This window comes from Solea solea, chromosome 16 (assembly GCF_958295425.1).
Source record: "Solea solea chromosome 16, fSolSol10.1, whole genome shotgun sequence".
Lineage (NCBI taxonomy): Eukaryota > Metazoa > Chordata > Actinopteri > Pleuronectiformes > Soleidae > Solea > Solea solea.
Window position 1 is genome coordinate 23,406,680 of NC_081149.1, and position 14,836 is coordinate 23,421,515.

The 14,836-nt window shown below is 39.6% G+C and overlaps 1 protein-coding gene across 2 annotated transcripts; it reads left to right on the forward strand.

Annotated features, from left to right (window-relative positions):
• The first annotated feature begins 218 nt into the window (after positions 1-218).
• Positions 219-11,021, forward strand: pih1d1 (PIH1 domain containing 1). 2 transcript variants are annotated; one of them, XM_058653047.1, is made up of 11 exons: positions 219-303; positions 1,864-1,946; positions 3,030-3,087; positions 3,215-3,403; positions 4,682-4,743; positions 6,076-6,157; positions 6,797-6,893; positions 7,775-7,801; positions 7,909-7,987; positions 8,928-9,071; positions 10,834-11,021. In XM_058653047.1, the coding sequence occupies exons 2-11, from the start codon at positions 1,866-1,868 to the stop codon at positions 10,867-10,869; spliced, it is 855 nt and encodes a 284-aa protein (XP_058509030.1). In that variant the 5' UTR covers positions 219-303; positions 1,864-1,865; the 3' UTR covers positions 10,870-11,021. The 2 variants fall into 2 exon arrangements, with proteins under 2 accessions (XP_058509030.1, XP_058509031.1); XM_058653048.1 differs by lacking the exon at positions 219-303 and adding an exon at positions 362-1,094.
• The last annotated feature ends 3,815 nt before the right edge of the window (positions 11,022-14,836 follow it).

A 14,836-nucleotide genomic window follows, 5' to 3' on the forward strand; every position in this document is an offset into this window, starting at 1 on the left:
AAGATTATTGATTAGTTGTAATTATTGATGAATAAGGAGAAGGGACTCACACAAATATCTTGTATTCCCCAAGCTTTAATCAATGTAAACCATTAAAAAAATGCACTGAAAAGCAGCACATCCTCACACATTTTCCCGAGATAAACAACAACATGGTGTAATGTTAGTAATATATAGTTCTGTGCTAGACTTTAAAGGCTTTTATTCTGAAAGGTTCTGGCCAGAAGTGATGTTGTTGTTGCTATTGCGTGGAACGTCTGCTTGAACGTCTCACAGCAGCTACCGGTGTGGAGGAAAAAGCAGGTAAACAACTGTTTGTTTTCGTGTTTTAGTGGGTGAGAGGAGGAGCGACACAGAGAACACGCAGCACATGAAACACAGAGTTTTATTATTTCCCAACGAAAAAAAGAGCGAGGCTACTGGGCTTGCGGGCGATACTTGGAAGCTAAAGCTAAGCTAACGCCACTTAACGGAAAGCTGCATGGACAAAACTCATGTGACGACTTCCAGAAGTTTCACTACAGGTTCTTCTTACCTATGTTCGTGAGCTTTAATGATATGTTTGTTTCGGCTTCTTAATTTGAAAAAGTTAAATACGTTTAAGAGAAATCTTGCTACAATGACGTCAACATGGCTACACTGTACAGCCATAGGTGTCCATCTAATACATAAATAAAGCCATTAAACTTGACGGTTGGATCTAATATTGAATGAGCAACTAACTGGATTTTGAAGGACAGGGAGACAACCTTAACTGAATAAATGCTCATCGAAAAATGTATTTTTATATTCATCAAGTTACTAATTTCACCAACCCAAAAAATACAAATAGAAAAACACATGTGTGCAATTGCCTTGCTGGCATTGACTAATAGATTTCACAAGCAGTTTGTCTTCTTCCTATCATGGCTTTCAGCTCTCTGGCCGATGCTTTAGACCAAAACTTCCAGGCCAAGTCTTCCTTGCTGTGTTGTTCCAACTAGCTCTTGAAGTTTTACGCTCGAGTTCCAGCACCAGCCAGGCTTCTCCAGCCTGCCCTGTACCCAGTTGTAATGCTCTTCAACAGTAACTATAGGGTGTTCCTCCCAAACAAGGTGGGCAACAAAGAGGCACATTGGAGTCCAAGCCACTTCCAGATGTAGTTGTTGGCCTTGGTGTCCAGTTTTTTCCACTGTTGTTGTTGTTGTTGTTGTTATTTCACACATCTTTAATAGCCACATCAGATGGAAACACCCGACTTTGCTGGATTAGAGACCCCCTCCTCAGCTGTCACTGTCTAATCAGCACTAGTTTTACAGCATTATTACAATCATCACTGCTCATAGTTACATTTATAACCAGTACTTATTTTCAGCTTTGATTCACTCAAAGCTTCTCTTGTCTCTTTTATTCTCTTTTTTTGCGCCGTTACTCACACACAAACATGCTGACAGCAGACACATTTGTACCGTGAGACTCATTGAAAACACAATTGTGTTCTTTCAAACAGCCATGACGTCAGTCTGTCTTTAAATACGTGGTAGGAAAGCCCTGATCCGATCATACTTGGTCACAGGACATGCATTTCGATGCCAGGTGTGAACAGTCGTAGTTAAAGCTGTCCACATGTCTGAATGGGGCCATAATCTGCATGTAAATTTAGGAGTTTATGGAATGAAATACTACAACATTTAATTTGGTCACATATTTACATATTTCGCTTCTCCTTGTGTGTGAGCATGATGTAATTTGTTCAGTGTTAATTGATTTTTATCCAGTTTGATGAAGAAATATTGACTGATGGACTTGTGTGAAGGATGAATGGATGATAGTAACTGGGCATTGTTGAACTTTGTAAATATTTGGATTATATTTTGTCTGTAGCCATGACAACAGACCCTTCCCTCCTAAACTCTGAGCTGGAGCTACAGCAACAAGAGGAGCTGTATCAACAGCTGCTGTTACAGGTAAAGTTGTTTTGAAATTCACTGGATTAAAGCAAAAAAAGAATTATAACCTTTTCACTGTAACGGTGAACATTAACCTGTAAAACCTGAACTCATATTCAGGTTCTACTCACTTAAAGGTCCAACTTTATGAGTTTGTCTGCAGAAATTGAATATAGTACCTATATTGTGTATGTATATCATTTTTGTAATTTTAGAATAAACCTTTGTATGTATTTTAAGGCACAACATGACCAAATCTGTAATCCTAAAAAATGTGTAATGATGTTAATCTGAACATTGAAACAAATGGTTTGATTTTAAGGTCATTTTTGTTTCTTTGGTAGCAGTGACATGACAAATTTGATATCACTCTCCTGCCTGGACCGTTAAATGTAGCAGACCTAGTCATTTATCTTAAGAAGTGGGATAAGAGAACAGCTAGTCTGTTTCTGTTTAGCAAGATCTCAACCAGCATTCACCTACCAGCATCATTAAATGTCAATTAAGAAATCCACATGCCATATTCATCAACTTCTGTACAACCAACAAAATATTAACTTGTGAATACATTTTTTTAATTAAATAAATTAAAAATAATGTCTTAATTAGTGACCAGATGCTGGTAGGTAGATGTGTCATGTTACTAGAATTCATGCAAATTTAATTGCTCGGAATATAAATTCTAATCGTCTGGTAATAGTGACGAGAGAGTGTTTGGAAAGCAAGTTAACTTTGACTTAAGTAAATGATTATGTTTTAATAACGACAATGCTGTAATGTCCAGACAATGTAGTTGTACTTCTCTTGCTCTGGGAAAGTAATTAGCGTGATCAGACCTTTGATAATTAACATGACACATGGATGATTAACCTTTTTAAAAAAATGTCATTAATTAAATACTTGGGTGTAGGCCAGCTATAAATGTAGCGAGAGAACTTTTTTGCTCAGTGCTCAACAATGGTCTTTTCTCTTTTTTTTCTCTTTTTACCTTCTATTTAACCTCTTTTTTTAAATACCTCATGTTTTGAGTGTTACTTAACCATGTTACTTACATAAGGTTTTAGTTTGCTTATTGTGTAAAACAGTAGATTTTCTTTTTAGACTGTGGGGAATATCCAGAAAGAAAATCCAGACTCCAAAGTCATCCGCCCAAATCCTGGTGAGTGTATCCACATGTGATTCTAATGACATCACACACCCACACACACACACGTACACTTAAGTCTCCATAGATAACACAAAACCTACTACCAGAGTAATCATCATCACCTTTTTTTAATGTCTAGGCTTGTGTGTAAAGACTGTCTCCGAGCCGGATAAGCAGAAGGTCTTCGTCAACATCTGCCAGTCAAACTCGATTCCGTCTCCTCCTGAAATCTCAAAAGAGGAGCTTGTGGAGCTGCTCCAGTCAGAGGATCCTAGTGGCTACAGAGTTCCCATGAGCCTTGGCGAGCCCCACACAGAAGTAGACAACAGTATGTTTTTTTTTTTTTAATTTTTCATTGGCACCTATCAGTTAGGTTTAATTGTACTTCTCATAGTCATTGCAAAATTTCAGTTGGAGTGAGATGCAGAACAGGAAATTAATCTTGGCCAGAGAGAGATTGCAGCTGTGAACCGTTACGGAGAGAGAGAGAGAGAGAGAGAGAGAGGACCTCATGTACAGCACTTTATTTCAGCTGTTATTATTGTTTTAAAGTGTTTTATAAATAAAAGTTGAAAGCATAAAGCATGCACATAGGAAACAAAGAATGCTGTTGTGGAAAAATGTGTATGAAGATGTCTTATGAGGATATTGAAGCTTGAGTATCAAATGGATTGTTGACGCGCTGTTTATTTCTTTGCAAAGAGAGTGTCAAGATCGTCAAAGACACATTGTTGTGTCATTACCTTATCTGTGTAGCACACAAAATATGCCTGTAGAAGGAGAAATGTGGTCTTGGGCCTCAAAACAGGAAGATTAGAAAATCAGTTTTGTGTGGGCATTACTGAGTTTGGTGTGAATACTTAGAAGAATAGCATTAGGTTAAAGGCGACATAGACCGGAAGCTCCAATTAACGCTGCGTTTGTGTGTGTGTATCTGCGTCATTACCTCGTTTATGAAACCCTAAAGTTTCAGAACAAACAGTTCAGCCACTGCTGAGAAAATAGTGTTGTATTGTTTTCCTGGGCTCTGCGAAGCGGATCGGCACTTCCTTAATTTGATGTCGTCATCAGAAATCCTCACCACCGTAGCGCCTCCCGGTGCGGGCACTAGTCTGGGCACATCCGGTTGCGTACATTCAACCGCAGAAGAAGAAGAACTACTCTCGTTGTAGCTGCTGAGATGCAGAGCATCCACCGTGCCAGAGGGGGAGCTGTGTATCACAGGACAGTAGGAAAGCTCTCGTTGGCTGGCCAATCACAACACAGTCCACGTTCTGGGGGTGTGGTTTTGGTCTGAAACAGCACGGCTGACGAGAGCGTCAGTGAGGAGAAATTTTGATCGGCTATGTCGCCTTTAAAGGTGAACAGATGTTAGTTGTGCATTTACGACGAGTGTCTGTCCTTTCATACCCATTAACACACTGCTGTCACAGCCATAATGAGCAAATTGGGGTTAAGTGTTTTGCCCATGGACATATCAACCTGACTAGTTCCAGCCAGCCAGATGTTTGTCTTAAACTGTTTACAATGTCTATTTTAGAAAATTCCCTTATGGGCATTTTATCAAAACATTTCCTTTTTTAAATGATTTGTATTTTCGTTTCAGGCTCCCAGGGTTGTACAGCTTATGACGTTGTCATCAACCAGGAGTTCTTTCAGAGGTGCCAGGTGGGTAGGTGCATGCTTGTGTGTGGCCTTTTCTTTCTCATCTTTCTTACTGAATCGATAGCTTCATGTTGCTGTTAGTGGATTAAATGCTATTCAGTATTTGCTGCTGGGACAATAATCATTGGCCTGTATATACAAAAAGGATCTGTTTATCTGTTTCGGTGGCTGAGCCACTTTATTAAAGGGATAGTTTTTTTTGACTGACTGCCCCATGTGCACACCTTGAGCTGAGAACCAATCTGAGACATGGAGGCTCACCCACATTGAAAGTGTTATTTGCTGGTCTTTGAAGCAGGGGAATCTCATTTCAGGCCCATATATTTACATTAAATCAACCTACGTTGAACATGTTTTTATTTACAGTGTATACATACAGAAATGGGCTATTTCGCAGAGCAAATACAAGACAAGCTATTTGTCGACAGACTTCACTCACAAAGTCCACACAGGACTGAGGCAGAAAAGGCTCCGCTGTCGTGTTTGTTCCACCTTTCAGACAGTTCCTCCAATCATCGTGCAGAAGCCCAGTGTCCGTGCCCGCCAACTTCCCCATCCACTGTTGAAGCTGAGCTTCCGTGGAAGTGACGTTGTTGCCTCATTTGAAAAAAAAACAATTCTGTGCCATGCAATAGAGAACAGTTGAAGCTGAGCTTGAAGTGGTTTTAATGCGGAGGCTGCTATGGGAATACAAATATGACGTAAGATGATCCGTCATCCGTTGATAAACAGCTGATTCTCAACAAACTAGTGACACGTTCTAATTGCGTTCTAGTGCACGTTTAGTATTGAAATGTAAATACAAAACAGTACATACTGTATGTCACGAAATTTTAGAGGAAGCTGACCTCTCCTTGCTCTCTTACAGCAATCGCCACTGAATAAGTGCGTGCGTCCAGGGGTATTAAAGTTGGGTTCAGGATAGTTCTAATGTAATGGTATGAACAATGTAACTGAACAATTAACATACTTATCTATGTGTGGACATGTTCATAATACGTTGCTCAGATTGAGTACATTACAAAATACATACAAATACAGGGTTCAGTATTCTGTAGTGATTACAAATGCTGCTGAAAGACTGATATCCTATGTAACAGTTACATGCTAAGGTTTGAAACAAATCATTAAAAACCTGAATTAGAGCATTGTAAAGTTCTGTGCCCTTATATCCCTTTACAAAACAAACACACATTATTTGATACAATTTCATTGTGCTCATAAATTTTGTGATGTGCTCCTTGGTAAATAAAAAGTCTGTGTCCAGCCCTTTAGTGAGAGTCTGCTTTTTTCAAAATTTGGAAGGTGGAATGGTTTTGTTTTTTTGTTTTACAGGAGGATCCGTTATTCCAACAATTTGTAATTCTGGTGTCTATTGAGGGTCTTGAGAACAAATACAACTTGGAGCTGAGCAGAGGTGAGTGTGTTAATGTGTGTGTCTGCGAGGTCCAAAAAAACATGAAAACATATGTTTGACTCCATTTGTGTGTATTAGGTTAGAACTGGGTTAAGGGTTAGGTTTAAGTACTTAGTTGTGATGGTTAAGGTTAGGGTAAGGGGCTATGGAATGCAAGTTTGTGTGCGTGTGCATGGACAGGGTTACAGATGGATAAAAAAAAAAGCATAAGGAGAACAGAAAAGTATTTTTTTGTTTTCTGATATGATGAAATGAACTCCTGTAAACCTGTTATTATCCTGTTAACATATTAAGAATTAAGAATATTAAGAATTAATGGCTCCCTCTGGCATTTCCAAGAATCTTTACTGCTGATGTAACAGGAAATGTTCCAGACTTTGCTGCATGTCTGAAAGTAGCCTTGCTTGAATTCTTCTTCTCTTCTTCTTCACATGAACAACATCTGCTCAACACTACATTAAAAGGTCACAGCATCAGGACATCATTAGTGAGAAAAATCAAGGCTGGAAAAATCACTGGGCAATATATCTGACCGTTTCTACATCTGCCAAGTGTGATCAGTTGTTGAAAGCCTTGTTGTAATGAAAGATGAAGGTAACAAACTAAAGGCAGTTGGCTTTCCTTTTTGTGTTTTTGCAGACTGGAAGGTCCTGAAGAACAGAAAGTTTTTGGGATCTGTTAGTGAGCAGAACATCCGGACGAAGACCAAGCCAGTGATTCAAGAGCTGCAGCCTCAGTACGTCTGTCTTAATGCTCTCATGAACAGAAAATAGATGCAGGGCTCTTCTTCTCTGTTTCGTCTTAAGACTAAGAACTGTCTGACAGTTCAGTGTGTTTTGTAGTATTTGTAGTAGTTACATCTGCGCTGACTGGTAAAACTAGATTGTGTGGTTCAAAGCTGTCATTAGAACAGGTTCTTCACTTAATCTCACCATAATCTCATCAAGATAATACGTGGTTTAAGCAATCGTGGAAACAGGAGCTGCTAGTTTACTGCTGCCTCCCATCGGTCACTTGAGTTTAAAACGTGTTTACCAAAGTGAAACAAATCATTCAACCAGAATTTCAGAAATAGCTCTCAACTGTCAGTGTTTGGTCAGTGACACAGGTTTGTTATTGGGGTCAGTGACAGCAACATTTAATAAAGTGAAGGCTGGTGTATATATGATTAGGACTTATTAATTGCATTATTGGTAAACACTTTCATTAATGAGATTGCATTCATAGGGAAATTTGTATCAAGAATGTATCACATGTTTTTGCTTCTATTTAATTGTCACAAACACACAGTGAACTTACCCAATATAAGAAAAAAAACATCTGTGTCTTTGTTTAAATCAGAAAGCCAGTTGCTGGTATGACTGAGCATGTTTTTCAGAAGACAAATTCTCCATGCATTGTGCACAACTGATGTAATCGGATGTGATTCAAATCTGCTGTCCCCATATGACCTGCTTTTACTTTCTCGCTGATGATTTGGTTGTTGTTTGAGTTTGTTATTTCAATGATAGGATCAAGTGCAAATCTAGCATGTAGTCCTTGACAAAGAGGAGGAATTTTCTTTTTGATAATGATCTCATATGTTGTGCTCATTAAAGCCTGTGCCTGTTTTTACAGAGGGAGCTCCAGTGACGTGGCCAAAAGGTAAATTCTCATTTCTCCCTCTTTTGTCACACAATAAGTTGCTTTGTTTGCATGAGTTCTGTCTAATGGTTTCCTGCCTCTTTCTCGGATGTCCTCACTTTAACTAGACCAGAGTTCACTTTGCTTGTGGAGCCACCTGCTGGTCACCCTGAGTACCTCATTGCCGAAATAAAGCTTCCTGGAGTGGTGAGAAACATGCATACAGTGATTCTCAACATTACATAAAATACTGTTATTAAATCCCTATACTTCACTTCTACCAAGTTAAAAAATGATTAAAACATAACGTGTTATGAGAAGAAGAAGAAAGAAAGAGCGAGGGCAGTCTATCAGTGTCACATTTATCAATAATTGACATCCTTTATTAAAATAGAAATAAGAAACAACAACAAGGCATTTTAACCCCATTCCAGTATTATGACATTTTAAGTTCCATAATTCCCTCACAGTTTGGGAGAAACTACATGAGTCAGACTGTGTTTTTGACAACTTTGCCTTTCAACCAAATTTGCTATAAAGAAATGAATTAATTAAGTAAGATATGATCTATCACAGAGGTTATATCACTAGGTTAGTGTGAGCTGTGAAGCTCACATTACTGCTGCAACTAACAATCATTTTTGTTTGGTCCATAAAATGTTAATTAATCTTTCACAAACCTTGACATTATGATGTTCTCAGATGTTTTGTTTTGTCCACAAGCCAAAAGTTTTAATCCTTTCCTTGTCGAATGGAGCAATGAAATCAGAAAATATTCACGTTTAAGAAGCTGAGAAATCATTAAAAGTTATTGAACTCTCGAACAGAGTAATCGAATAAATTCACTTTGTAATAGGTTAATAATCAATTCATCAAATAATCATGACAGCCCTATATGACAATAAACCAAGGGTCAGTGCCAGTTCATTCATACAGTTCCATTCTGTGCCAGAGGTCATTGCTGACAAGTGAATTTGAAGTGACACAAAATGAGTCATGTGACATCCGTCGCTCTATAGACACTGTGGCAAACTTGGTGGATGTTGTTGCACTCTCTCAGAGCTTTCATTTAGTTCATTCATTCATTGACAGTCAAAACCTCTGTGTTGTATAATCTCAACTGTGTGTGTGTACGTGTTCTGTGTAGCCATCTTCTCACTCTCTGGTCCTGGATGTCGGAGAGGACCGACTGGTGTTGACAGCTCGTCCCTCGCTCTTCCATCTCGACATCTTTCACCCCTTCCTGATCCACCAGGAGAACAGTGTTGCACAGTACAACAAGAGCACAGAGGTACGCAACACATACACGTATTATCTGTAACGGTTCTCACTCATCTAGGTCTTTAGTGCAGAAGTAAAGATGAGTAGTATTTGTTAGAGTTTCTTGAGGCATTTTCACCTCTTATCCATGGGGATCAACATATTAACCCCTGTTAAACCTTGCCAGGGGGGTTATTTTTGCCCTCGTTGGTCTGTTTGATACTGAGCAGCATATTCAGAATATCAACAGCAGATTTTAATGTCATTGTCTGGGGATGTAGGTTACGTAGCTGGAAGAGGACACAAGGGATAGGGCAAGATGGAGGCAGAAGATCCACTGTGGTGACCCCTAATGGGAGAAGACAAAAGCAGAAGAAGTCTGGGGATGTAGGTCATTGCCCAAGGGAGATATTATTAAATTTTGGTGATGATCTGGATACAGAAACTAAGCGGCCTTGGCAGAAGTTTTTTCGCTCGCTGAGTGTTGTTCTAGTTTCATGCTAATACCAGCATCGTCAGCCAATCACAGAGGGTCAGCAACCTGCATATTTAATGTAACAAATCACTAGGTATTTGTTTCGTTACCTCACAGAGGTCTAAAGTTAAAGCAGGATCAGGTGAGATTTTGATCAATAACAATAACATTTCCGCAGCATGTAAATTGAGTAATGTTGAAAGAAAATGAATTGGCTTTGACTTTGACAAGTAGGACAGAAGGAATCTGAATAAAGGGCTGATCATCATGTAAACACCCCAATCCGAAAACAGACAGGGCTGTTTTTGTTTTTGCCGATCGTCGCTGTCACATGGCTGAACCATGTAATTGTGACATACACTGCCTGGCCAAAAAAAATGTCACAAGATTTATTTCCGTCCAGTGTTGCATTCATTTTTCACCAAGATCTTGTATTGATGATGGGAGAGTCGGGCCACTGAGCAAAGCCTTCCCCAGCACATCCCAAAGATTCTCAATGGGGTTAAGGTCTGGACTCTGTGGTGGCCAATCCATGGGTGAATTACTCTTTCACAATTTGAGTTTAATGAATCCTGGCATTGTCATCTTGCAATATGCCCATGTCATCAGGGAAGAAAAAAATGCATTGATGGAATAATCTGGTCATTCATTATATTCAGGTAGTCAGCTGACCTCATTCTTTGGGCACATAATGTTGCTGAACCTAGAACTGACCAACTGCAGCAACCCCTTACCTATTTGCTTAGTTAAATCCAGGTGGCAACTTTTTTTTGGCCAGGCAGTGTATTTCCCTTTTGTTAGAGCTGTATTTTCATTCCAAGAACACACATGACGGTCACAGACTGGGAAGAGGGGAACAATGACGTGAATAGCCTGGGAACGAGCAGACACTTGCGGCTTTTGTTTACCACATAAAGTGGAAGTGAAGCTTCTTCTTCTGCATCTACTTCCACAAAATTACACTGCGCTTGTCAAAGTAGTCCATTCTGACTGAACGCCTGATGCACTTGTACACACGCCACAATCTGTAAAATGTAAATTGTGATTTTTCCATTGGAACAAATCTTTTTGGAATGAAGCCTTTTTGCACATGTAAACTAATCATAGAGCCTTTCAATGACAGTGAAGAGCGAGCAACTGCTTGTATTGGCTGTTTTATGCGTCCATGTTTCTTGTTATACCAGCACTATACCACAATATGGGTGGAGCATTTCATAGATGGAGAGTTTACCTCCTGTCATCACATTTTTTACCACACTAATGTGCGAAATAAGCCCCGTGCAAACAAACTCACGGTACACTTTCTTTCCCCCCACAGATTCTTACAGTCACAATGCCGGTGGTGTGTTCATGAAGTTGAAGAGGTCACGTCCATTGATGTATTTATTATATTTTCTTTTATTCAAAATGACGATGTGTTAATAAAAGAGTTGTTTTTCAATCAAATCCTTCTCTTGTGTGTGTACTCATGTGGGCCAATAAACAACAATAATTGATCCCAGTTTAGACTGTTTATACATATATTCTGTTTCCCAGAAGCTTGCTTCATCACATTCTTAAAATAACAGTGTGAGATGTTTGTGTGTTCATCCATCCAGTGTCTGAGCAGCTCCGTACAAGGCTGTTTGTTCCGTTTCTGTGTTTTTTCCCATGACTTCACAGCAGCTTCAGCCTCCAGCAGCCAGACTACTGCTTTACACAGAGTCATAACTACAGGCTCTATACAACATCAGGAAATCTGCTTTTCCAAGTAAACGTTTCAGGCATTTTATCTTTTTCTTTTTTCTACTTCCACAAAATTACACTGCGCTTGTCAAAGTAGTCCATTCTGACTGAACGCCTGATGCACTTAGACACACGCCACAATCTGATCATTTCATGTCCATGTAAATTGTGATTTTTCCATTGGAACCAATCTTTTTGGAATGAAGACATTTTGCACATGTAAACTAATCATAGATATCAAGAAATCGGCTTTTCCAAGTAAACGTTTCAGGCATTTTATCTTTTTTTTTTTCTTTTTTCTTTTTAAACCAAACAGTTTAAAAACAAAATCCCAGTAAAACTACTAAGTTTTGTTTTTTCTGCAGACAAAAGCAGTGTCAACGCAGATAATACCAAGAGAACATGTTTTATTCTCTTATTCTGTACCTGAAATGTAGCCTGTCACATCTCCTGGAAATTTGACATCTTAAGTAACTATGCGTCAACATACTGACACAGTATCCGCTGCAAGGATGTGAGACATGGAACATTTTATTGGTGGTATAAAGCCTGTGTCCATCTCTTTCTGTGAACTGGAAAGCTCTCCTTTCATGGAAAAGACAAACGAGTGAAGCAGTCACTTCTCTATTTCTGGATCTGCCCTGGTCATCATCACTCTATCTGCCCCCCGCTGCCCCTCCCCGCCTCTAATGTCTCTCTCTTTGCAGTTGCATGAGCATCCACATCAGTCTGTCTCTGCTCTCACGTTTCTGCCAGACCACTGTGTAGCGACGTGGGTGTGTCCAGAGGTAAAAATGGCACTTACACTCCCAGAACATTCCAGAAGCATATGATCATTAAAAACTTTTATTATGAATTATTGCTGTGTTAGCATTACAGGAAACTGTCATGGGATATTCGGAGTATTATAAATGGTGACATCTTGTGAGTGAGTTGAGTCAGAATGTGGATGTGTGAGAGACTGCCTAAAAGAATGTTCTTCAGTGATAATGCATTATATGTCTAAATAATGTAAATAGCAACAAACAATATTTACACATTACAACAAAAGTAAGATTTTTTTAAAGTTACTTGAACATTCAGTCCAGTTTCTGGGGAGTTTTGGAGAAGGAGTTCCAGAGGGAGCGAGCAGCTCTGTGGCCTCAGTTTCGGTGCTTGGTCTGGTGTGATGGAGGTGAAGCAGGTCAGTGAAACATGAAACTCACACCCTGGCTGCTTTGTCTCTTCAGGCAGCCTTCATGAAGCAAAACTCCTCCTCTCCCTCCAGCTGCAGTTCTCCTCTCCCAGTCTCCCTCCATTTAACTACACCCTCCCTCTTCATTTTGTCATCCCCCTCTTCACCTGCCCTTTGGTACCCCCCATTTGTTCAGTGAGGTCATCCCTCTGTTCTTCCTAATCCCGCAAAGCGCTCATCTTTCTGCCTTTGTTTAATCCACCTGTGGCCCCAAGCCCCATCCACACACACACACACACACACACACACAGACTCACAGTTATTCTTGTATTGAATACTTGGGCACTCAGTAATTCTCACAGTATGCATACTGTACACACATAGTCAGATAACACACACACACACACACACCACCTCCCTGTATAAAACTGTCTCTGCCTCGGTACATCAGTCATTCTCTTTCCTGTGTCTGTCCCTCTGTCTTGTGTCTGGTGATACTACACCTTCATACAGGTATGTCTGTCTGTCTGTCTGTCTTTTTGTCCTTTAACTTGTTCCTTCTGTTGTATCCTATCCTGATGAGACTAAAATACAACTATAAAAAAATAACTTTGACAGCCACTTTTCTCTCTCTTATGTCTCCGTGATACTTTTTTAAAAAATTGTCTCTTTTCACTTGTGTGCCCTTCCCTGCCATTTGTGACTGGCCAATATCCACACTGGCCACAATATCTAAAACATATCCAATATTTACTTCAAATTACAGTATTACAGTTTGTGTATTGATTTTTTTTTTTAATTGGTACTGAAAAAAATATATGTACCTCCTACCACAACAAGAAAAACTAGACTTTCTTTAATTCTAAATAGATCAAATATATCTAGTGTAGTAGTTACTTACACTGTAAATATGTGCATCATTGATAGGAGTTGACAAACTTAGCGGTCCACAGTGTAAAAATGAGTGACACCTAAAGGTGAGACTGCAGAGTGTGACAAACAGAGGACTGCTCATCCCTGTCCTTACTCAAGTGCATTAGGAAACTACAGTGTCCTCCGCATACCAAAAAGGATGTAGTTCTTCTCCATGTTCCTCATCAGCCTCCTCTCTTTCTTTGTACATCCAGGCTGTAGTAGAAACAAGACTGGGGCCTCCATAAAGCAAAGCTCTTGCTTCAATTGCATATTAGGACTTTTTCTAAGGCTATGAATTTTATTTAGAAATCTGATTATACACTTTTAGATCACCTCGCTATGGTTGTAGCTCGATGGCGGTTCAGAATACAACCACTAGTGAGGAATTGCTTTTTTGGAATGTTGTTAGTCGATCTTTGTAATATGTTTCAGGTTTAGCTGGCGGCTATTTGATAGCATATTGAGCGGCATTCCAAGTCTTCCGACCATATGGTATCTGTGTCTTATGTGCAGAGTCTGGCTTTGGTCAAAGTATACATGCAATAGAATTAGAATGATTTAGTCAAATGCTGAGAAATTAGATTTTGTAAAATTTGAGAGGAACATGTTGATACGTATTTTAAAGTTACCGATCAATTCAGACCAACATTAATAATTGATTCTTTATTTATCATATTTTTTGTGTTAGTTGCATTTGCATTGCTTATTCAGTTTAGGCAGCAGGATATTGCAAATATTTTCCCATCCATTTCTTAGCACCATTTCTGTCCCAATGTAAAATCTGATTGCCTGTCAGGCAGAGCTGATTCTAGGGTCTCTGGTGCTAATCCCAACTGACATAGGACAACAGGCGGGGTCACACCCTGGACAGATCGAGTGTCCACTTTGCCTAATTACCAACCGTAATTGTTGCCCCCCCATCATAAACCTATATGATAGATATGCCATCTAACACAGACTCCATCAACAAACTAGTGGTGTCCCCCTTTTGGCGATATCCCTATGTTGCGTTGTTGTCTGTAGTTTAAAGGTGTCATTGCTTTGGGGCTGTATCAGTTGTCTGTTGGGGGTTCTAGGCAGTTGCCTAGTTTGCCTGTCCCGCTGCTACAGCTCTGCCTTCAGGACACTGTATGATGTGAATTTTCCACTCAAGTTCACATATTGTTACTCAAGCCAGTAAAGCAAATGTAATGACGCTTCATTGTCTCTGTGTGGAAAACATCAGTTTGGTGTGAATGATCCATTGAGTGGCAGCTGCTCAGATTGACACGAACAATTGCAATCATTTAGAAAAGTTGGAGGAGATTATTTATGTGCTCTGTAGTCCGGGACCTGGTTAGAGTTTCATTCTGTTGACGAGACAAAGGATGATGATTAAAGACAGATCCCCACTCTGCCACTTGTGCTAAACATACTCCTGGTCTTAAAGACCTTAATGGAATTCAGGAAATGGCGGAAACTATCTGAGCATTTTGGTATTCTGATTCAGAGCCATAGTGTCATCTAC